Source organism: Pempheris klunzingeri, chromosome 22 (genome assembly GCF_042242105.1).
Source record: "Pempheris klunzingeri isolate RE-2024b chromosome 22, fPemKlu1.hap1, whole genome shotgun sequence".
Lineage (NCBI taxonomy): Eukaryota > Metazoa > Chordata > Actinopteri > Acropomatiformes > Pempheridae > Pempheris > Pempheris klunzingeri.
This window is the reverse complement of record NC_092033.1, coordinates 15,929,821-15,953,829: the sequence shown is the minus strand read 5'-3', so window position 1 is coordinate 15,953,829 and position 24,009 is coordinate 15,929,821. Positions and strand designations below refer to the sequence as shown.

At 40.9% G+C, this 24,009-nt stretch overlaps 3 protein-coding genes across 5 annotated transcripts in view; 2 read left to right on the top strand and 1 right to left on the bottom strand.

Annotated features, from left to right (window-relative positions):
* Window positions 1–24,009, top strand: part of LOC139221955 (NXPE family member 3-like) — a 265,241-nt gene that overhangs the window by 229,172 nt on the left and 12,060 nt on the right. The window lies entirely within an intron of this gene.
* Window positions 2,320–9,057, bottom strand: LOC139221954 (NXPE family member 3-like). 2 transcript variants are annotated; one of them, XM_070853898.1, is made up of 8 exons: window positions 8,819–9,057; window positions 7,395–7,574; window positions 7,201–7,266; window positions 6,630–7,070; window positions 5,463–5,758; window positions 4,278–4,348; window positions 3,399–3,602; window positions 2,320–3,315 (listed from the first exon to the last, which is right to left on the bottom strand). In XM_070853898.1, exons 2-8 carry the CDS (start codon window positions 7,512–7,514, stop codon window positions 2,762–2,764), a joined length of 1,752 nt encoding a protein of 583 aa, XP_070709999.1. In that variant the 5' UTR covers window positions 7,515–7,574; window positions 8,819–9,057; the 3' UTR covers window positions 2,320–2,761. The 2 variants fall into 2 exon arrangements, with proteins under 2 accessions (XP_070709999.1, XP_070710000.1); XM_070853899.1 differs by having other exon boundaries at window positions 7,395–7,571.
* LOC139221953 (NXPE family member 3-like) lies at window positions 13,961–22,779 on the top strand. Its single transcript, XM_070853897.1, has 7 exons — window positions 13,961–14,109; window positions 17,036–17,095; window positions 17,623–18,081; window positions 19,293–19,588; window positions 21,160–21,230; window positions 21,365–21,568; window positions 21,652–22,779. Exons 1-7 carry the CDS (start codon window positions 13,987–13,989, stop codon window positions 22,206–22,208), a joined length of 1,770 nt encoding a protein of 589 aa, XP_070709998.1. The 5' UTR covers window positions 13,961–13,986; the 3' UTR covers window positions 22,209–22,779.

The following is a 24,009-nucleotide window of genomic DNA, read 5'->3' as shown; positions in this document are numbered from 1 at the left end:
GAAATTTAACTTTGAATATGGTGAGATTAATATAAACATATCATGAGTCTTACCTCAGTAGAGATTCACTGGAAGAGATGATCTGTCTTTCTGCATGGTTGAAAGGTGCTGTCCAAATCATGTGCCTCTTACGATTGTTAGAAGAGAAGGCTGTCCAACAAGCTCAACAGGTCACTGAGGGTTGGTTTCACTGTTTTGTCATTGCTGGCTGGTGAGTTTTTTTAAGGTGGAGTTACAAGCACCAAGGGCTGCAACGCTTACAGGCCAGCAACATTGTTGTCAAGCTTGGTCACCGAATCACCAGCTGAATCAGAAAAGCGAACACAGTCAACACAACTTGGCTCCTCACTTTGACTACTTACAACTAACACTTAAAAACAATTCAAACAATTGAGACTACATACATTTAGGAATGCTTTTCAAAGTATAATAATACCTCTATCAATTCAGTGTTACTTAAATGTCACTCAAATGTGCCTATTAAACACTGAAGGCCTCCATGCTCTCTCTCTCTCTCTAAAAAGAGCCGAAATTCCCATCACTAGTTTTAAAGGGGAGTTCTTCCTTTCCACTGTTGCGTAATATAATATCTGGTGCTGCTAATGTGGGGATTCTTGAATCCTTAATTTTTAATTCCTGAATTTTTGAGTCTCTCTCTTCATTAAAGAGTTTGGTCTTGACCTGCTCTTGTAAAGCGTCTTGAGATAACACTGTTATGAATTGGCGCTCTATAAATAAAGATTGATTGATTGATTGATTGAATTGGAACTTTTTGGGTCTATTGACCAGCAGTATGTCTAGAGGAGGAAGAGTGAGGCATACGCTGCCTACAGTAAAGTGTTCCTGGGTTGCTTTGCTTCTTCTGGCACTGGAAACCTGCAGTGTTTGGAGGGCAACATGGGTTCAATCAAGTATCAGCAAATCGTGGGAGAAAATGCCATGCTGTCTGTGAGGAAGCTGAAGCTTGAGTGTCTTGTTCTTGTGGATACTACAGTCGTAGAGCTGTCACAGTCGCCTGACTTGAATCCCCCAGAAAATCTATGGTGGAATTTGAAGAAGGCGGTTGAAGCACACAAACCCAAGAATATTAGAGAGCTGGAGGCTCTTGCCCATGAGGTATAGGCTACAGTTCCTCAGGAATGCTGTCAGAACCTGGTGTCTGGCTATGCATCACATTTACAGCAGGTCAGAACAGCAAAAGGATGCTCTACAAAGGACTAAAAATGCTTGTCAAGAAGGAATTGAATAATTTTGAGACTGCAGTAGACATTAAAATAAGCATTTTCTGTTGAATTTGGAGAAACCAACTGTAATATTAGTTGTGTTGGCCATTGCAATTGTTCTTGAGTTTTTCATTGAGTACAGCTGAAAGCTCGTAAATTCAGTTTTATCAGATTGCGAAAATATGATTAATTTTCAGTGTGTCGATATTTTTTGTTATCTGATCATTTCTCAGATATCACGATTTTAGTCTAGTACAAAGCATTGAGAAATGTTTAATAAATATGAATCCCAGACCGCTGCAAAAAAATGCATGCACAGCACAGAATTACAGAAGCAAGAAATATTTGTACACTTTCTGACAAACAACCAATCATAATATGATTGCAAATGCAAGAAAGAACCTGAGCACATCTGGCAGACTGAACGCATCTGGTACCCACAGCAGTCATTGGCGAGAGTGGTAGGGCACTGTCACACCTTTCACACTCAGTCAGTATAGGAATGTAAACGAGTTTTACTCGTCTGTATCTGTTGTTGAGATTTGTGCAATGTTTTTGAGACAGTCATTTCATATTATCTTGCCAATGTACCCAAAACCTGTTTTGGGTACAGTGCCACAAATTTGCCACAAATTGGCTAGAAACAGTGTAGAATCTTAGATATTTAGCATAAAGACTGGAAACAGCAAGCCTAGTCCTGGTCAAAGGTTTATGTTATATGCAATCTGTACAAAAATGTAAAAAAAAAATGTAAAAACTATTTATTTTTTTCAACTTCAGGATGTCTCTCTAACTAACACTATTCCCTTATTCAGTACTTAACCTTGAGTTATTTCTCTGTGTGATTTGAGTGTAAGCCTGTGTCAGCAACTTATCTTATTTCTACCTCAGAGCAGATTCCTTAGAGTCTACACCCTAACTGTGTGTGTGTGTGTGTGTGTGTGTGTGTGTGTACATGAGTAAATTAATCTCAGCATAGTTTTATTGCTTATTGATTAATAATACATTTACATAATATAAAAAGGCAATTTATAATCATTGTAACTTTTAAATCTCAACAAAAGCTAAGAGTAGGAGCAAGAAGAGAGCAACTAAGTGCATTTCCCAAAATGTTTAATTAATTAATTATTCCTTTAAAGTACAGTCTATTGGTAAAATTCCCCCTAAATAAGTGGTTCAGGTTCAAGCTCATCCTTTCACGTTTAAAAAGTGTCAATGGTTTCTCTTTAACTGATGTGAAACCCTTCTCATGAAGATAATTGTCTCATGAAGATAATTGTATCTTTGTATCCTTACATTTTCCAGAAACCACAACAGTCAGACAACAGATAGACATAGTTAGCTGCTTGATGAGCTGATTATGTCTTCAAATCTCAGCCTAATGTAATTAGAACCCCATAATATTGGACATGGACAGTGTATTATTGGCTGGGCGTTTCATGGCAACTATTCTAAACCCTTAATCTCATTCTACTTCACTTTGTGACTTCCTGCATTCAATCTAATTCCCCACTGTACTTGCACAACCAAACACACTTCTAGCTGCCCTTTTGAGGGCATGTGTAGGACAAGATGACATCAATCATATTCTTAATGATGGGAGGTTGTGGGTGAATGTCGTGTGGTAGGCGGTAGGCCACAGTCATCCCCCAGGCGTCCACTAAACGAACATTCAGACCTTTGAACATGGCTTTGAGCAACCTGTCACACTGTATTGAGTACCAGTCACTGTTGGTTAGTGCAATATAAAGATCCAAAGCTCTAGGGTTTCCAGTGCGGATGATGACCAGCGTGCCTGGAGCCCTGTTCAGTAGCCGCACCACTGCTCTGCGGATGCTCTGCAGCCTGCGGATGTAGACCTCCATGGGGAATGTGCCGAAATGAGCCCAGATACTAAGAGCTACGACGGTGTTGGTGCCTCCGGTTAACTCATCAAGTTCATTGGCAATGTAACGTAGCTCGCTGGTTGAGAGGGTGCGAAAACGGATAGGAGGGCCGTGGCAGCGGTACGTCACCAAGATGTTGCGTGCGTAGTCACAGGCCAGGTAAGGTCCAGCACCCACAGGACCATGCAAGTTAAAGTTCTTCAGATCTTAAAGTGTTACAGAGGAACAAGATTAGGATACAGTGTGAACAAAATCAAACTGTTGACAGAAATCTCTGTGGATCAGCTACCTGGTAGTACTGCGTTGAGGTATTCAAACCATTGCCTCATGGTGGAGTCTCCAAACATGTGGACCGCCTTTCCTTTCAAACACTGACTGATGGCAGCGGGGTTGAACTGGCGAACTGTGGTGCCATCCAGTGCTCGCCACAGACCCTGGTAGTAATAACCAGAGGGACCAGAATTCATACTGCTGTTCTGCACCTGTGGTTGACCTGAGGGAAGGGGTGATTTTATGTTTTATCTTAATGTCAAACACACACATGACTGTGTGTGGCACTCAAATCAATTAAGACATATTTATAAATGTGTCGCAACTACATAGATTTTTTTTTTTTTTTAAAGATTATCTGAACATTACTCATTTGCAAGTATATGGTGCATTTGTTGGACTATTACCAGTGGCGGATTTATACAAATTACACACAAATATGCCCACATCTCTCTGACAGTTTCTCAAGATCTATTTCACTGAGCAACTGTACAACAGCTTGAATCACACACTGCTCAGATATACTGATTTTACTATGCTGTAGTTCTTCACTTCAAAAACAGCATACATTAGCTCAGAATCAGTGAAGCGGTTAGTAAGCTGTGTCTTCTAGTGATATAAGCAAAGACACTCCTCCTTATACATTTCTTGCATTATTTCTTTTTAGATTACAGTTTGATGATCTGTCCCTGACTTTGTTGGCTACCTCGGCTAAGAGTAGCTTCCCATCCCATTTTGGAGGAACAATAACTATTAGAGACACTGTTGCCTGCTGACATGAAGAACAATTATGTTGTGGCACAGTAAAATCAGTTCATATGAGCGCTGTGTGATGCATCTAACTGTCATACTGTTAGCCAATGATTCTAATTCTTATTATAGGAAGTTGTGGCTTTACCTTCCTTTTTTGCCAACACAGTGACACTGGCAGGTCCTGAAGCCTGAATGGAGACTTTCATATTGACACCTCTGAAGAAAAAGCACACATTCTAAAATATCTCCTACGAACACTAAAACATTAACAAAAATACAGGGAGGACAAAAATGTGAAACTATTTGCCGAAGTTAAAAATCAAGCAATGAAATGGGAAATAACTACTTGAAAGTTCATTTACATAACTCAAAGCTCTAATTTGAAAATGAGTTTTCACCTAAACAATTTGACCAATGACTAAGTATAATGTGCAAAGTGTTGCTTGCAGTGATAAACCTAGGGATAATCATCATTTCTCTCAGCTCTCGTGTTGTATAGTATTTCAACTCGTTCTTTACTGTTTCGGTTGAGTCTCACTGCTCTCATCTAAACATTTTTTTTTAGCCACAGCGGGCAGCTATTTTCATCAAAGAAAGCCCTGGTTAACCTATCACTAAATAGACAGACAAAGTTAGACACTAGCTTGTGAACATAGTGGAGCATTTCGCAGGAATATAAACCAGATATTTCCCTCAGGAGATGGTGGAGACCAAACTAAGGTTAAAAGGAGAGTGAGAATTGGCTAATGAGGCAACTTCAAATGACTGCTAAATTGCTTTGTGTCTACTGAATGTATAAACAGGCCTCTTTAGCCATAGCAACTAAATTGGCTGATACTATGTCAGTGTTATGTTTATAGCTTGTTGTACTGCCTCTGAGTGGCAAAACATAACAAGTGTGCATCTTCAAGTTTCTGACTAGAATAGATCATCGAAATGTACAATTATACATTAATTAAGAACCTTGAGAGCTTTCAATTTCTACTAGTCTGATCCAGACTGATTAGCTTAATTTGCATCATCTTTAAAACACGAACATCTCGAGATTCAATCTTTACCACCTGTCGTAAGCAGAGTGACCATGGAGGCAGAGGGGCAACCGGCCTCAGTTTTCATACAGATTTCCAAGACACTAAAAATTATTTTACTTCGTACTAGAACTTGAAGAGTGAATAAATAATTATTCTCTAAAAGTGGGCCAAGCGTTGCTGTCTATTGGCAAAGCTTCATCTCTGCAGCCCGTAATCACAAACTTCTGAAATTTCCCACCAATGAGATTCTTAGGCAACACACTAAGTCACACACATTGCTAATCTTTCTGCTCCCTCACCTTTGAAAGAGCTTCTCCTCGTTGGCCTTGAGGTTTTGTTGGAATCCTCCATTGGCGTGGAGGAACCTGGCATCACAGCTCAACGTCTTTGGCTTGTAGCAGAACCAAGGCTCACCTGTACGGACGTCAGTGTAGTTGCACAGCGGCTGCTGGGTTGGACGTAGGTAGACGTTACAGATGGTAGTTTCAGACAGTGACCTTGAGTGGAAGATGCTTTTGAAGTAAATCCTGTCAGGTTGTTCAATATTCAGCCTGCGCAGCACTGTGACAGCCTCACCGGGGTGAACCAGCAGCACCTGATAGGATAGACAGCCAGAAATTTTCTTGAAATCTGATTTTCATTATGAACAAGATTGATCTTTAGATGGCAATTGAGGAATAAAAAAATTTTAAAAAAACTGACCATTCCATAAACCCCTGGACACCAATTGTTCAATCATAGCTTAGTGACTGAAACTAGGAATGGCAGACCTGTAAAGATTTTTCGACATTTTGAAGTGGCCTTCATGGGGCTGTAGTCCTTTCTAGGAATAGAGGTTCCAATAGGGCAGAGGTTACCCAGAACCACCACCTAACTTGCTGAAATAGCAACTTTCACCGGCATCTTCATTTGTAGAACAGCCAGTAGGAACGCTCTCTCTCTTTGAGAAGACCTGTGACTTGCAAATGTCTCCCATCATGGGCTAGATTTTCTAAAGTTTGAAAAGAGAGCCAAGACAAGGTGCAGAAGTCAAATTTTCTCTCAAACCACGTGAATCACAAAATGCTGAAAGGTTATGGATTTTTTTTTGCCTAGTTTCACTAAAACTACCTACTACCAGCTTTAATCATTACGTCACATCCCCCTTTTCTAGCATCAAATAACTAATTAAATCCAAATTTATCAGAAAACACTTGGGCATTCTTTAGATAGTAATAAGAAATACTAAAAAGGAAAGAAACCATAGAAGGTGGTGGGTTTATGACCTAAACTGCAGCTAGGTACCAGGGAGAGATCGAGATGTTGACTTTATTTTTGAGCAGCTGTTATGTTGTCCATCTTCATGATTTGCTGTGAAAGTTGAATGTAGCAAGAGTAACTAAGTGGGTGGGGCTTAGTAATTGGTCAGTTATAAAATACCTTAATAACATCGACATCACAAGTAACATGACTGTGTTTAGCATCACCTGAACCTGTGCGCTTCCTTCCCACAGTAAAGTGAATCCAGCGGAGTAGCTGCCATTGAGATGGTCCACCACATGTCCAACCACACCTGCACCAAGTGTCGGGTTGGTCAGCCAGGCGAGTAAGAAGTCTCCCCCAGACTGCTTGGGATGTCCCTTGAAGTCATATATGTTGATCAGAACCTCCAGCTGATCCCCTACATGCCACTGTCCTCCTCCTCTCCATGACGGGAGAATGATGAAGTTGCTGTGGGCAGGATCAGTGGTCTTCTCCAGAGAAAGAGGAGTTGGCAAAACTGGAGTTTCAGGCCAAGTAATGGAGTCTAGTAGGAGGCGTTCCTCCTGAGCGTCCTCAGGAGACAGCGGCTGGAAGGTCCACAAGCTGTGATATGTATCAGGGACAGTGGAAGCACTTGGGGTGATGGTGGTGGAGTTCACTTTATGCTGAAATTGGCAGGGGGTAGAGAAAGTAATGGCGACAAAAATACATCAGAGAAATTAACTAAATAAAACAAAAGTTTCGGGAAGCCTTTTAAATTTTGGACACAATACGGCAGTAAATGATGACACACACCAATATTTCTTTAGGTGCAAAGTCTCCTTTAGTTGGTTCCAGCTGACTCCCGCTGACTTCAAACCACTGAGAGGAGCACAAAGGGAAAAAGAAATGTAGAAATCTCTGAAAACTTACCCCTTGATTTTCCCTAATCAATCTTTAAAGATCACAGTAGAGGAGACAGAGGGTCCCACTAAAATGCAAATTCTCACCTCCAGGACAGCCATGTTATGTAACAGAAAGACTAAGACAACCACAGCCAGAAGGAGGAAGATGACGCCGTACTTGGGAAGGCAAGTACAGAACCCTCTTACAGAAGCTGTGACTTTCATGATTGGCGGTCAGTCTTCATCTATGGCTGCTGCATAGCTCTGTGCCCAGGTCATCTGCTACTGGATTAAGTATAAAAAGAAATATGAACAAAAAGGGGAACCTTGCAGGGGTTTCCCTGCCATTATACAGCTCAGGCCTGGCACCTAAGCATTTTGCACCATATGAATATGCCTCCCTCTACCGTCTGGATGCACGGTACAGGGAGGCAGGGTGAGAACGAGGGTGCTGTCTTTTATTGACTCAATGTTCAAGCCCTGCCTGTCCAGCGTGGCACTGTTTAACATTAGGCTTTGCAGGAAAACTAAACATCTTACATTCTACTTGTGGGTTCTCAGTTCCCACTGCTCAGTCTGGTTGGTATATCTTCAATGAGAGCCCACAGAAGCTCTCATTGACCAAAGCTCTCTGACAAGAACTCCATCTACACACAGGCTTTTAAAAACGGTAGCCCATCTATCATCAGTTGATTGGCCTCTGAGCAGTGGAAAATAGTAGTTAATGATTGCATTATTTTTTAACAACTCATCAGCCCTCACTGTTGAATCAAAGATTCAGGATGAGCTGGCTCAGGTGTTTTAGAGCAGAGATAAGTGGAAAATGGGCAGGTCTGGATTTGGGAACCCAGGGTCAATGCTATAGGTTTTTAATCAGGCTCCTTTTAGTCAAAAAAAACAAATTTTACAGGGCAAACCTTATGAAGAATTAAACTATCAGATGAAGGATGTGATATGTGTACATAATAATTATTCATCTAAAGCCAGTTTTGCCTTTAGCTTTTTGGGCATGTTCTACAGTAATAATAATAATAATAATAATAATAATAATAATGGTCCAAGGAGATGTGAAATTGCATAGTTTTAAGTCAAAGACATGTCCTTAAGGAAGGACCTCTGAACCCCCTACCCAAACACTCATCCACTCAACCCCAACGGCTACACAGCATTTAAGCCCCTCTGAGAGTTTGACCTTTTAAACTTGTACTGATTTAGGAAATCCTCTGCATGTCTGGTTTTCAATCATCAGGTCCAAACTAAATCCAGTCAGCCTATCATGTACCCTTTGCAACATAATATAAATATCTGAATACATCTGTACAGTAGTCTTTTGCAACCTGACAAGGAAAACTACTGGCCGTGTGGAGCAGACTTTTTTTCCCCAAAGTATCGGATTACTGTATTTAGCTATTAGCCTTTATTTCTGCATCATGCCAAACATTTAACCCATCCCACACTACATCACCATAAAATAAACAAACTTAGATACAAAGATACTGAAATAAGTTTAAACACGTCGTGTATCTTACCTCAGAGGGATTCACTCGGTAGGACGGTCTGTCTCTCTACATGGTTGCAAAGAGCAGTCAGAGGGCTGGGCATGTGGCGCAACCTGTTCAACACGTCACTTAACAAGTTGTGTCATGGGTTTCTAAGGTTACTTGTCTGAGATGGTGTGTATTTCAGTAGTTATCGGCACTGAGGACTTCCTCATACAGACAGCACTGAGCATGGAGCTTTGATCTCCACAATTGAGGATCGTTACATTTACTCACTCACTGAATCAGAAAAACGTTTCAACAATTTAGACTGCATACATTCAGAGGTAAAATATTTTAGTGTTATTAATTATGGCCAAGTTTCACAAATGTTCCCAAAAAGGGATTCAGCTACCTATAAGACCTATAGCCAGCATTTGCTTTCGTAGGCAGCCAGCAGAGGAATGTTTCAAGGTCCAGTCAGAGGGCTGGGCTTTTGCACATTAACAACAAGGTATGCAGACAGCGTTTACGTTAACACACATTAAGAACAAAGTGTGCAGGCTGGAATACACACTACTCACAAAAAGTTAGGGATGTTCAGCTTTCAGGTGAAATTTCAGGATGAACCTAAAATGCATTCTAACCTTTCCAGGTGAACTTAATGTGACTTTCTCTAAACCTTTGAATGCACATGTCCAACTGTTCAGTGTTTCAGTACTTTTTGCACCAGCTGCTGTTCTCTAACAAGAAGCTTAACAGCAACATTCACAACAGGTTTGATCCATGAATCCACCAATACATTTCCTGCTTCAGTTAGAATTGGTATTTAAACAGTCCTCCTCATCCTGCTGTTCACATTCTGACATCATGAGACCAAGACGACACCTAACAGTTGATCAGCAGCACCTCAACACTGGAGGCTTCAAACAGGAAGTCCTCAGACGGAAGTTTTCACTGAGCTTAGAGGGTCACAGAGTGTCATCAGGAGGTTGTAACAGTGATACAGAGACTGGAAGAGTCACAGAAAGGAGAGGAGTGGACGTTCTTTGGCCACATCCCAATTTATTGAGACATTGAAATGTTTTGTTGTGGTATACCTACCACTGTTGTTAGATTTTCTTTCAATAAATAGTTTAAGATGAAAAAATCACCATTGCATGCTTCTACTTTCATGATATAATATCACTGTAGCATTCACTTTTTACATTTTGCATATATTTCACCTGAAAGTCGAATATCCCTAACTTTTTGTGAGTAGTGTAAATGTGTATTCTTATGGCAAATTTGACACCCCCATTACAAACAACAACATACACAAAATGAAGTCTGTCCTTAAATATAGCAGGACAGTTTTTTTTTTTTTAAAGAATCCATCACTTTTTAAAAATCTTTACACAGCAGCACACATAATAACTTACCCTTGGAAGCTGGAGGTTTCCGTAGTTTCTGTCAAAAAAATTGTAAAAATTCAATTTGTGTTGACACTTCACAACGGGAATTAAGTCCCAAACTCACCTTTCTAACAGGCTGTATCGTAAACAGCATACTATACTAGCAGTACATACGTGCTGCAAGCCCTCAAAAAAAACCACCCCCACTTCCTGTACTGCACAGTGCACTGCAGATGAGGGGGTGGGACGAGTTATTGGTGCGCAGTTCCTTTTGACATCAACAAGTTATATTTGTCATCATGAGAAGGCTGCCCGAGCCCTCGGGTACAGCTTTCAGGAAGTGGAGAAAAGAGGTCCCAGTGTAGGGGTGTGTCGTCTTGTGACTGTGGCTGCTGAAGATACTGCAGCTACTGTGTAACTATATCATTGTAGTGCAGGCTCTTTTATCTTAGTAATGCATCATCACAGCTAGATAATGATTCTTGTTATGTTGAACACATCAGTAGTAGTCTGTCTGCCGCAGCGACATGTTTTGCTTGCACTGTACATTCTAGTTTTATGTTGTTTTGTTTGCACATTCTGCTTCTATAAGGCCCGTTGTTACCAAGTATTCACTGACTTTCCAATCATGTTGTTGAAAAAAAAAGGAAAAAAGATTTGCTGTCACTGGGACTGACTGAGTTAAACCCACACTGCAACTTCAGTATTCCGTTTTTATATTATTATTGTTTTCATCTGTGTTCATCTACAGCTCAATGTGACAAAGACAAAGGAATTGGTGGTGGATCTGAGGAGGACCAAGGTGCCAGTGACCCCTGTTTTCATCCAGGGGGTCAGTGTGGACATTGTTGAGGATTATAAGTACTTGGGGGTACACATTGATAACAAACTGGACTGGGGGAGGAACACTGATGCCCTCTACTGGTAGGACCAGAGCTGCCTCTCTTTTCTGAGGCGTGTGTAACAACCAGCAATTTCCCCCCGGGGATTATTAAAGGATTATTAAAGGAATTCTGATTCTGATTTGTGTTGTTTGAACAAAGCACCTTTTTATTGTTCATATTGTGGGAGCTGTCAGGACTTATTAAATATTTGCACAATACCTCAACAGGAACTCGGGTTTTATTTCATTTCATTATCTTTATTGTTATTTTATATTATTTTAGTGTGTATTTGTGTGTGTTTACGGTCTGTCATACAGTTGTTGTCTATTAATGACTGGGGTAGTGTGTGTGCGCGGAGGGGTGGGGGCGCCAAACCATAATCTCGGGCACCAAAATGGCCAGAGCCGGCTCTGTACATACAGATGTGCCCTAAATGTAGTCACGCGTAGTGATGCCAGACAATTCAGCAAGTGTTTAAGAACCCGCAACCCAACTGTCCTGTGCCGGCTGGTTGGAGTCACCCTGACCTCCAGCAGTCGCCCCACTAGAAGGTAGTTGCCAAGGCTCCCTAAGTCTTTGGCTCTTACAACTGCTGAGTGTCCCAGAGACTCGCTGAGGTCCAGCTTGCCTCTGCTAAGCTGCACCAACCTCCAGTTCAGCTGGGCCACAGCAAGAGCCGGCTCCTCTCATCTCCAGTTACTGTCTCCAGCAGCCTCCTGCATTCCTATCACACCTGCCTGTCCCCAAGCTGACGCAACCTGCTCAGAAAGCCAGATCCCCAGCTGTCGACAGGTGCCAATGTCCACATAAAAAGCAGATAACTGCTGGCTGAACGGATAAGGAACCAGGATTTGCATAGCTTCACAGAATAAATGTCCATGGCGCCACTGCTTCACATAAAAAGTTATGTCAAAATTAAGCCAGGATAACTGGAAATCGGCATAATCCACTATCTAGGTTTTGTGAGATAGCCCCAGGACCTACGGAAATCAAGCGATAAATCCTGAATAGGCTCAATAACCACATCAGTCGCAGTTCTTACATTTAAACTTAATTTAAGCTCTTATCAAATGTGTTTATTTGTGTTAGCGTACGTATCTGTATGTGAAATAAAGACTTTCGTGGACTTATTTTTCATAGCTTTCTTTAAACTCTCAAATATTGTTACTGCCAGTGACTGCTTAGTGAGCTGTTGAGACGCCGCTGCGTCTCAACAGCGGCGGACGGACGGGGGGTGCAACTCGGGGATGCAAATTATTACCGGCTTGCAGCAGCGCCCCTCCAGCAGCTGGCACTCTAGGCGACCGCCTATATGGCCTATGCCTAGAGCCGGCCCTGATTGTTTAATGTCATTGCAACAAGTGCATTAAAATGAGCAGGTTAGTGATCCTCTGGCAGCTCTGCCCACACACACACACACGGAAAAAACAGGAAGACAGTGGGGAGAGGAGGGAGTCTAGGCAGACCTGTAACAGCCTAAGATTGTCACGCAGGGCTCTGCTGGCTGTTCTTAAGTCCTGGTTCAAGACTAAAGGTGACCAAAGGTGGCTTTGGCCCCCTCCCCTCAGCTCTGGAGCTCCCTACCTGAGGATCTGAGGCTTGCAGAATCGGTGACACCTTTTAAATCACTTCTTGAAACTTTCAAAAAGCCTTTCATCAATGCTGCTAACTTTCCAACCTGTCTTATTGGTATTATTATTACTGGTGCTGGTCTATTATTGCGTATTCTATTCTTTCATTTTGTCTGATTTGATTCACCTCCTGTCCTGAACAGTTTTTAAACCACATAGAACACTTTGTAACTTTGTCTATATGTTATAGTATAGGTTACTATTATTATTATCTTTTCTTTCCACACAGGGTATATATCAAACTATAGCTTTCACTGACATCCTCATAATTTATACCACCACATCCCCCATTTGAATACTCACCAACAGATATTAGACACCAATGGTGACCCTGTTCTGCTCAGTGTCGTGTTAAACCGGTTATGTTGCTTTCTCCTCTGACAGTTATGAAACATTAAGCTTAGTGAGTGATAGGGTCAGCCCTATCACACTTCTTCTTCATTGCAGACTGACATCTTGCCGAGTGAATCTCTGAGGTAAGATTTATGATATGTTTGAATTCATTTCAGTATCTTTGAACATGAACATGAGTATTTTTACTTTTGCTGCTAATACTATTGGTTCCCTCAAATTTTCAGTCATTTAGTTGTCCCTGTACATCTCAGCTTTAGTCATTTTTCCCCAAATACCACAGTGTCTGTACTTGTAAACTAAAGCTGAACTAAACTCAACTTCATCTGTTTTTATTTTAATATTGCAATGTATTGGCTGTATATAATGTTTGTCTGTAGAAAATTAAACTGAAACACATCTAGATACTAAGTAGAACAGATCAGATTGAGAAGAACCTGTAAATTTAGTAGAGCTGACGGTAATTGGACAAAACAGACAAACTACGCCAGGTATGTCTCTGCGGTGCAGTCATCACGTGCACATTTACTGTAACTGCAACTGTTGATTAGAGATTTAGATTCATTTGTATCCAAAATTTGATTTTACCACAAAATGGCTCTGGATTAAAAGTCAGTAAGCTCAGTTCATTCTTATTTTCCCCTATACAACGTCTCATAAAACGAAAAAAAAGGTATCATGGGGGGGGGACCCTATAAAAAGGCTATAAAATTAGTGAAAAATTAGGGAATTGTTAACGAAAAATTACATATCATGTTTTACCGTTAAAAAGTATTTCCTGAGTGACTGGAAATCAGACACTACTCGTAAAGGGAGGATTTCCTTATCTAGTTCAGGATTTAGCAAGTCAAAATCTTATTCTTAGCATAAAAAGGTATCAGTTTCCCTGTTGTTGTTTTTTTTATTCTATTCTTTCATCCAGCACCACAGTGTTACGCTGCGGAGACTGACCACTCATCATGACGGGCAGAGCTTGGATCAGAGGGGAGGTCTGCACTTGCCTTCCGAAGCATAGTGCAGTCTTCTTCATTCTAGCGCTCACTGTCTTAATCTTTGTGCTACGTAACATGGAGGTACTGCAGGTGAGAACTTGAACTTAAGTGGGACCACTTTAAGGATAGGATCTTTTAATATTAGTCAGATTTCAGGATATTGTTTCTAAGATGCCCTCCCACCTCACCACCCACACATATGACTAATAAATTAACAATAATAATTTTTTTAATATTTATATTAAAAAAACAACCAGACCCTGACCATCGACATGGCCGTAAATTCCATAATAAAGATGCACTATTGAAAGAATTCGGTTAAGCAGCATGTTAAAAGTGATCATTTAGCACCATTTCATACATTATGAACTAAAATAATATATGTTAAAACAAAGGCAATTCAGGAAATACATTTTAAATTCACATTTTCTGCTTATTCTCATAACATTTAACACCGCATAACTACAGTTAATGTGCCTGTGTCACAGCTGTGGCTGAATACTTTACCTTCCCCTGATGTTGTCTTCCCCTAGGGGACTATGAAGTGAGTTTAGTGGTTAGCGAGGAATTTTGTGCCAAAAGCCAGGGTTTTCAGTACCACAAGAGTGGCTTCTGTTAAACCTGGCTAGATCACTATGGTAACTTATGCTACAAATTTAACCTGGTCTGGACCAGGTGATGTCCCAAGCTTTGGCTTAAATTGGCAGTTAAAAGCTCTCTCTGAGCAATGTAGATTCTCAGCTGAAGGAAGATCTTACACTGTGTATGCAAATCATGATGCAAAATTGTTGAACTATTAGAATATTTTCTACCTAACAAATCCATGCAGCTTTGCATACTAACGAACGTTACAGACAGAATGATCAACACTGCAGCTAGTTACATTGGTGTGTAGCTGCTGAGTGTATTTTACACTTGAGGTTTTGGCGGTAATAGAACAGATTATAAAATGGCAGGTGTCAGTAGTCAACAAGACTATTTGTACCTGTGTGTAAATAGCCTATGTGCAACCAGGTGTATGTTGAAAAGTGTATATTTTGTATATAATGCTCACGGCCTTTTGTATTTGACTTTTTCTAAATGTATTATTTTTACTTATTTAATCTCTGATTTCAAACATTTGAAAAAGCTGTTACTCAACAGGGAAACAGCTTCCTGGCAATCAACAACTGTTTTGGTGTCTTCTAGTCAGGATTTCGGCCACACCAAAGCACTGAGACTGCTCTTGTTAAGGTCTTGTATGACTTTTGCTTGAACAAAGACAGTGGCAGCATTTCAGTCTTAGTTTTACTGGATCTCAGTGTTGCATTCGACGTGCTTTACCACAGCATACCACTAGACAGACTAGAAAACTGGGTGGGGCTTTATGGTACAATATAAAAATGCTTTGAATGCTGTTCAAATTCTAAAGCTCCATTCTGGGACTCAGATCATGGACGATAACAAAATATGCACTGAAGTTATGACGCACTAAAGGAACATAATTGCAACTAGTGGAAGGAAATGATTGAAATAATTGTTTTTGGAGCCAAGGAAGAAAGATTAGGTGTAGTCATGAACTCAGTTATTAAGTCAGCCTACTATCACCTAAAGAATATATGAAGGATCAAAAGGCTTATGTCTCAGTATGCTTTAGGAAAAACTTGTGCATGCATTTGTCTTCAATAGACTTGACTTCAGGAACTTCACTACTTTTCACTTAGCTGAGATACCATATTACTCTCGTTCTCATCCTGTCTATCAGAGACATGATTTCGAAATACTGCTGTAGGCTGTTTTTATAGCGTGTTTCTTTGGCACAATGCTTTTAATTACGTGAGTCACGTAAAGTACTTTATTGTTGAAAATGCCTTGAGTGCTATTCAAAGGGCAGGGACTACTATGTGTTTATTGAGTAAACTTTTGAACCAACCAAACCTTTGAACTGTCGTCCTACCAAGTCTGTGTCTGTGTTTGCTCTCATAGTCAAGGCAAGACACAAGACAATAATCAGAATGTGTTTGTAGAACATTTTATCAAGAGATTGTTACTCCCCTGAGGACTGCTGACATGCAGACTGCACTAGAAGATTAAAACATATTGTACTGTGCTGTTATACTCACTTTCATTTCATTCATTTATAATCCAATATGATTCAACCTGCTCTTGATCTCATTTGTTTTACCCAGAACTGAACCCACAAATAAAATTCAGACAAAGCAAAGCCTGCAAATTGCTTTTTTGTGGGTCCCCCATTTTACCCCACTCATTGCAGGACACTGCTCATGAAAACCGCAATGTTCTTCACTGCTAATGAATACAGTTCGATCTAAAGCTGGGGTAGGCTGTTTATTTTAGGTGTCTTTGGGCAAAAATACCTTTCAGCGTACTGAAATTCAAGTAGATTGAGAGAAAACTTCTCTTGGCTCTGTGCAGGCTTTAGAAAATCTAGTCCATGATGGGAGACTTTGGCCAATCACAACTCTTCTCAGAGAGAGAATGTTCTATAAGTGCAGGTGCCTGTGCATGTCCCTTCAGTAATGGCAGAAAGTTCTGCAGAAAAAGTTGCAAACAATTCCACCATTGACAGCAACTGTTCTTCCAATTCTGCCAATAATAAGTTCATGCTTATGTGAAGCTAAATAACAGCATTGGAATCATTGTCACGATTGGGATGACTGATGCTGCTAACTTCATGTGAAGATTTATCATGAAAGCAGACAATAAGTGGCTATTTTGAATATTGCTAATTGTTTAAACCTCTGCTAATGGCAGCCACAGCTATAAGGTTGAAGTTTGTGTATGTCTATATAGCTAATGTTAGCTACATAACTGCCTCCCTCTGCAATTCTTCTTTTAATCTACTGATCCCTGTTTGTTCTTACTGAAGACATTCATCTTTATAATGACCTTAAGCTTAAAATCTTAAAATATGTATTCTGTAGAAGAATCATTTGGGGAGATCAATGAGATCAATTTTTTCGCATTAAAGATTTCTATATTATTATATTTCTGTTTCTCTTTGTGCTCTGTTTAGTGGTTTAAAGTTAGCGGCGGTCAGCTGGAACAAGCTGACTCTACATCTAAAGAAATAACGGTAAATATCACAGTCATCAATTACTACCTTGCTATGTTCAAAGTGTAAAATCATTCTGAATCATCTGTCTCCTCCACTGTGATCTGTAAAAAGTCATTAGTGGGAATCACTGGGGTATAATGGCTTTAACTTACTAACTAAAAGACAAAAAGTCCCTGAATTTTGAATTTTGATGCATACAGACTGGACACACTAAATGTATAAACCCCTTTAGTGTGGCTCAATCCAGTCTGTATGCATCAAAATTCTATTTATTTTTCAGCCATGAAAACCTTTTATCAAACCATCTGGTGTGAAACAGCCTTTATTGCGCTTCTGAGCCAATGATAAAAAATATCCCAAAAATGAATTTCAGTGAAACACAAACAAAAAGAAATCTTTGAATTTGAATTAAACATTCAGGTCCTTGCCTTGTGCAAAGCAGACTGAGTATCTTAAATCTCTTTAAAACATTTTTTTCCCCCATTGGTCAGTGTTCATTTGTTTGATGTTTCTTTATCACTCTCTCTTTGTCGACTCCCTGCCAGTTTCAGCATAAAGTAAACTCCTCCATAAACTCCACCATCATTGCCCCAAGAGCTTCCACTGTTCCTAAAACTCATCACGGCTTATGGACCTTCCAGCCGCTGTCCCCTGAGGACGCTCAGGAGGAACGCCTCCTACTAGAGTCCATTACTTGGCCTGAAACTCCAGTTTTGCCAACTCCTCTTTCTCTGGAGAAGACCACTGATCCTGCCCACAGCAACTTCATCATTCTACCACCACAGAGAGGAGGAGGACAGTGGCATGTAGGAGATCAGCTGGAGGTTATGATCAACATGTATAACTTCAAGGGACATCCCAAGAAATCTGGGGGAGACTTCTTAATTGCCCGGCTGCACAACCTGACGCTTGGTGCAGGTGTGGCTGGTCATGTGGTGGATCATCTCAATGGCAGCTACTCTGCTGTATTCACTTTACTGTGGGAAGGAAGCGCACAGGTTCAGGTGATGCTACTCACTATCATTGCTAGATGCGATTTTACTATAGGTCTTTTTAATCTATCGTCTAACTGACCATTCACTAAGACCAGCCCAAGTAGTTACTGTTGGTATCCCTGTTCACTTCTCTCCAAGTGGCAACCCTCGGCTCTGGAATATAATGCCAACGCTGAAATGCTAAACACTGCTATTCTTTGACAGACCACTTGAGGCTGGCTCCAAAAGCTACTGGAAGTTTTCTGGAATTTCAGAAACATTGTAACTTGAGACCACAGCTGTTTTCTTATTTCTAGCCACCATCTGTAGACTTTGTCAGCAGCAGATTGTCACTAGCAGATTTAATCACCTACAGTTAGCTAACTAAGTTAGCCAGCTCCATGTTGGGTGCAAACAGCAACTTTTCATTGTTGTTGACTTGTATTGAAACACAAAGCTTGTAAAAGGGTATCTTGCTGTAATACTGAGGCTGAAGCTGCAAGCAGTAAGCGGTAAGTCATAACTGAAAGACTGAGCACCATTGTTCCTGTTTAGCAATTTAGAGCTAGTTTTAGTTCACAGAGTTTAAGTATGATGGGAAAATGTAAGATCAGGCTTTAATTTCATTCTAAAATACCCTTGTTTGGCCGATAACTATGATTACCAATTTGGCTGGGGTGTGACGTTAGACGATAGGAGCACCAAGAGGGCTCCGCCGTAGTTCAAGGTAGTTGTTGTGAATCTGACTTTTTTTTATGTAACCTCTACCCAAGCAATGTAGTTTTTGAATAGTCCTTGGTCTTAGAGGTAAGGTTTGGTCACTGGTTAGCCGTTCATACTAAAATATGCATTAAAGCAGACCGACAAGCTGTTTTATTTCTCAGACTCTCCCTTTTTGGTCGTGGAAAGGTTAAAAAAAATTGACCACCCTCCAAACAATGCAGAGTATCTACTGCAGCCCCATGCACACGACTTCAAAAGTAGAGAAATCCAAAGCTTGGCAGACCTGCCATGCCTAGTTACAGTTGCTAAGCTATGATTGGACAATCGTTGTTTGGAGGAATGGGTTCAGTAATGGTCAGTTCTGCGGATATTGTCGTCTTAAAATCAATTTTGGTTTACAAAGATGAAATCATTTCAAATGTGCCAAATTGTGTAGCTTTGAATCATATTCACTTTTGTTTTATCTTCACGGATATGACTGAACATGATGGACTCTCTGAAACTCTGTGTCCTATCAGGTGGTGCTGGTTCACTCAAGTGAGGCTGTCACGGTGCTGCGCAGGCTAAATAGGGAACAACCTGACAGGATTTACTCTAAAAGCATCTTCCGCTCAGGCTCAGTCTCTGAAACTACCATCTGTAACGTCTACCTACGTCCAACCCAGCAGCCGCTCTGCAACTACACTGACCTCCATACAGGCGAGCCTTGGTTCTGCTACAAGCCGAAGAAGCTCAGCTGTGATGCCAGAATCATCCACTATGTGGGAGCATTTAAAGAAAACCTTAAGGCCAAGGAGGAGAAGCTCTTTCAAAGGTGAGGGAGCAGGAAGATAGGACTGATATTCTGTGTGACTTCTAATTAATACATTGTGTGTTACCTATGTATCTACTTCACTCTAGTCCAGTAGCCGACCTCCTTTTAGCTCTAGTTTGGGCTCTAAAAACTCCAGAGGAAAATATGTGGCTTAGCTGCTAAATACCCCACAATGTTCACCAGCTCATTGCTAACTACCTGCTGCTTAGTGGAAGGTAAATAAGAGCTTTGCGACCGATACATTTCCTGCTTCAGTTAGAATTGGTATTTAAACAGTCCTCCTCATCCTGCTGTTCACATTCTGACATCATGAGACCAAGACGACACCTAACAGTTGATCAGCAGCACCTCAACACTGGAGGCTTCAAACAGGAAGTCCTCAGACGGAGGTGTTCACTGAGCTTAGAGGGTCACAGAGTGTCATCAGGAGGTTGGAACAGTGATACAGAGACTGGAAGAGTCACAGAAAGGAGAGGAGTGGACGTCCTTTGGCCACGTCCCAATTTATTGAGACATTGAAATGTTTTGTTGTGGTATACCTACCACTGTTGTTAGCTTTTCTTTCAATAAATAGTTTAAGATGAAGAAATGACCAGTGCATGCTTCTACTTAAATGCCCTACTTTCATGATATAATATCACTGTAGCATTCACTTTTTACATTTTCCATAAATTTCACCTGAAAGTCGAATATCCCTAACTTTTTGTGAGTAGTGTATATGTAATTTTAGTAACTCCTGTATTGGTTTAAAATTAAAAGCCCTGGAGTGTTTTTGTGGACAGGATCCCTTTTGTTAACAAGGCCTTTGTTTGATGGCCATTATCAAAGGCAAACTCTATAGGCTGGACACCACACGTGTTCAGCAAGGTCACCGTCATGTGCAGGTTGAGGTTGGCAGTGTGGCTCAGGTATAACGCTGTGTCAGTGTACAGCCTCCCTCCTCTCAACTTTTCCATTTATGTTGTCATATAGTCAGAAAATAAATGGACTTTGTCCACGTCATCGTACATGAAGAGTACTTATCATCAACATTTCCGATGACAAAATTAAAACTGGCAGGTGCATGGCAGCCTCCTCTAGGGGGAGGAGCTTGGAGGCAGGGCTAAAGTGCACTTGGAGGAGGGGTTGTTGACCTGGAAGTTCCCATCAAAATTCTGATGCAAGTCCACTTTCCTCTCAATGCTACCAACTGCGGCTTTTTAAATATGTTGGGGCAAAATATGTGGCCCTAAAACTATAACACTGAGCTGAAAGATGCTTTAATGTTGTCATGAGTATCTCTGGGTTCAGCACTGCGAGTGACACCTTGTGTGTCACTGATCCTATATGAAACATATAATGAAATAAAAATCTAAATGACTAAATATTATATATAATTGCAGCTGTAAGTGATAAAATTGATTGAAATTTAGTGTAATGTTTAAAGAACCTTCAAGCAGTTGTTTCCAGTTTAAATGTTTGTTCTAGTTTTAACCTCATAAAATTCTATAAAATGTTTGTCCTTTCTGGTATTTGTGTTGTTAATGTTTTAGTGTGTGTAAGAGGTGTTTCATTATGTGTGATTTCATCAGTGGCGTCAACATAAAAGTCTCCATTCGGGCTTCTGGACCAGCCAATGTCACTGTGCTGCCAAAAAAAGAAGGTATTCTTTATTTATTTGTTTGTCTTTCTGTTTCTTTGTGCATTTGGTGACACATGTACACATGACCTTTGTATTTGTCTTTTCATGAGAATTGCTGGAAATAAGCAAAATATAACCCTTTAACTTCCTCTCAGGTCAACCAGAGGTTGAGAACAGCAATATGACATCTGGACTCTCTGGTTATTACTACCAGGGTCTGTGGCGAGGACTGGGTGGCACTACAGTTCGCCAATTCAACCCCCCTGCCATCAGTCAGTGTCTGAAAGGCAAGGTGGTCCACCTGTATGGAGACTCCACCACCAGGCAGTTTTTTGAATACCTCAACGCAGTACTACCAGGTAGCTGATCCACAGAGATTTCTGTCAACAGTTTGATTTTGTTCACACTGCAGTCTAATCTGTTCCCTCTGTAATGCTTTCAGGTCTTAAGGCGTTTGACCTGCACAGCTCGAGGAAAGCTGGACCTTTCATGGCCTTGGACAATGCAAACAACATCTTGGTGACGTACCGCTTCCATGGACTTCCCATTGTCAGTGTTGAGAAAGTCTTCACCAGTGAGTTGCGTTACATTGCCAATGAACTAGATGGTTTAAAAGGAGGCACGGACACTGTTGTAGTTTTTGGCGTCTGGGCTCACTTCGCCTGTTTCCCCATGGAGGTCTACATCCACAGACTGCAGAGCATCCGTAGGGCAGTGGTCCGGCTGCTGGACAGGGCTCCAGGCACGCTGGTCATCATCCGGACTGGGAACCTTAGAGCTATGTCGCGTACTGCAGCACAAATGTACAGTGACTGGTACTCACTGCAGCGTGTCAAGGTGCTCAGAGCCATGTTCAAAGGTCTGAATGTTCACCTGGTGGACGCCTGGGAGATGACCTTAGCCCACCACCTGCCGCACAACATCCATCCACTACCTCCCATCGTCAAGAATATGGTTAATGTTATCTTGTCATACATATGCCCCCAACAGGGCCCATAGAAGTGTGTTTGGTGAAGGGGGAGGTGTGGGGATTCAGATGACGATGCAGGAAAAAGTAGAATCAGATGAAGTACTTTAAGAAAATGTGACACAGCCATAAAACTTCCATAGAGGAGCAAAGACCATTATAAGGCCATCTATGACCAATACTATGGGGAAACCTATTCTGTCACCTTGATGGTATTCACAGCTCGCAAAGCTTAAATATGCACAGTATTGTATTTGTCATTCAGAGAGGAGATCGCTCCTCTCCTCCTATCCCAGCTTAAAGCAGGTGGATGGGCCTATGCACTTAGCACCAACTCAGACCCCATGTAAGCATCCCCTGTCCTCTTTGCAAATGTGCATCGTTGTTTCATTATAATCAGCTGTCGGACTTGCTGTTATTTATGCTCAAAATACTCTCATGCAGGTTTTTCTGTGGAGGACAGAGATCTGATCGCATTGAGGATGATAAGAATGCATTAAAAGTATATGGTAATCCCCCTTAACCATACACTCTTATATTTTCATTTTCTTCAGTGAGTTTTTCCACTCTAACTTGCTGACAACCAAAGAATAGATACTAATGAAAAAAGCTAGGTAGCTGAAATCCACCCTTTGTGTTTCAACCTGACATCCTGATGTATGAACTTCTTGCCTTTTTCCCATGGCATATACTTTTTGAATTGTGACAGGTAACGTCTTTAAAGCATAGTTGACAGTAGGAAGAGTATTAAGACTTATTAAGACTTTAAGGGACATTGCATTTTTTTCCCGGTGTGAAATTTTGTTTTCTGTATATTTAAACTGTTGGAATTTATTGAATTGTGTAATTAAATTCCTTGCAAGGTTTTGTGTTTTGTGCATTTTTCATTCAATTTATTATTTTTGCTGTTTTCCTTGATTTACATCAAGTGTTTTTTTTGTTTCAATACAGTTGATAAAAAGGAATTTGTGTTTGTTTCATTGGTTTTCCTTCAGCTCCATAGCCGCACCTTAACCAGCCCTGTTCTTTAATTGATGATTTGTTTGTGATTTAATTGTGTATATGTTTACATTTATAAGTAATATACACAATTACTTTAATTTATAATATTTCATCATATGTGGTACATCACTGTTTGCCTTCAAAACAGCATTAATTCCTCTATGTACACTTGCACAAAGTCAAGGGAGTTTGTTCGCAGAAGAGCGGAACAATAATGAGTGTCTTCAGGCAGCAGTGAAGAAGTGAAGTTTGGGGCTGCATTTTTGCAAATGGAGCAGGGCATTTGGTCAGGATTAATGGTGTCCTCAGTACTGAGAAAAACAGACATGAATCCATCATGCAGTGCCATCAGGGAGGCGTCTGATTGGCCCCAAATTTATTCTGCAGCAGGACTGTTACGACCAGCCCGCAAGCCATGACAAAGGAGAGGAAATGCACTCAAGGTTGACAACTATCAACTTGAATTTATTAAAGTAACTTATAAGCAACATATAATGATCAGTGGTGTATGCTGGTGAGTGAATGCAGTGGTAGATATTTGGTGCATGTTATTGTGAAAACAAAAGATAGCAACACAAAAATAGGCAGACGCCGTGGTCCAGGGTAATGTGACTGACGCACAGGTATTCAGGCAGGCAGCCTTAAGTAGCCTGGGACCACTGGCCAGATTCCAGTTGGTTTAATGCCACAGCCCTTCCCAATGAACCTGCAGGGCACAAGACACAGACAGTACACGGACACTCTAGGGCTCTAGTTTCTGCCCCGGATTACATTAAGAGACAGAAGGATCTGAGGCAGCCTACAGCTACAGAAGATCTGTGGTTAGTTCTC

Excerpts from the sequence above, each read along its gene's own strand:
- LOC139221954 (XM_070853898.1), bottom strand. The coding sequence starts at position 7,514 with ATGAAAGTCACAGCTTCTGTAAGAGGGTTCTGTACTTGCCTTCCCAAG. Across the intron at positions 7,071-7,200 it reads TTGCACCTAAAGAAATATTG|CATAAAGTGAACTCCACCAC; the intron begins GTGTGTGTCATC and ends TGCCAATTTCAG. Across the intron at positions 4,349-5,462 it reads GAGGAGAAGCTCTTTCAAAG|AGGTGTCAATATGAAAGTCT; the intron begins GTGAGGGAGCAG and ends CTTTTTCTTCAG.
- LOC139221953 (XM_070853897.1), top strand. The coding sequence starts at position 13,987 with ATGACGGGCAGAGCTTGGATCAGAGGGGAGGTCTGCACTTGCCTTCCG. Across the intron at positions 18,082-19,292 it reads AAGGAAGCGCACAGGTTCAG|GTGGTGCTGGTTCACTCAAG; the intron begins GTGATGCTACTC and ends GTGTCCTATCAG. Across the intron at positions 21,569-21,651 it reads CCTCAACGCAGTACTACCAG|GTCTTAAGGCGTTTGACCTG; the intron begins GTAGCTGATCCA and ends TAATGCTTTCAG.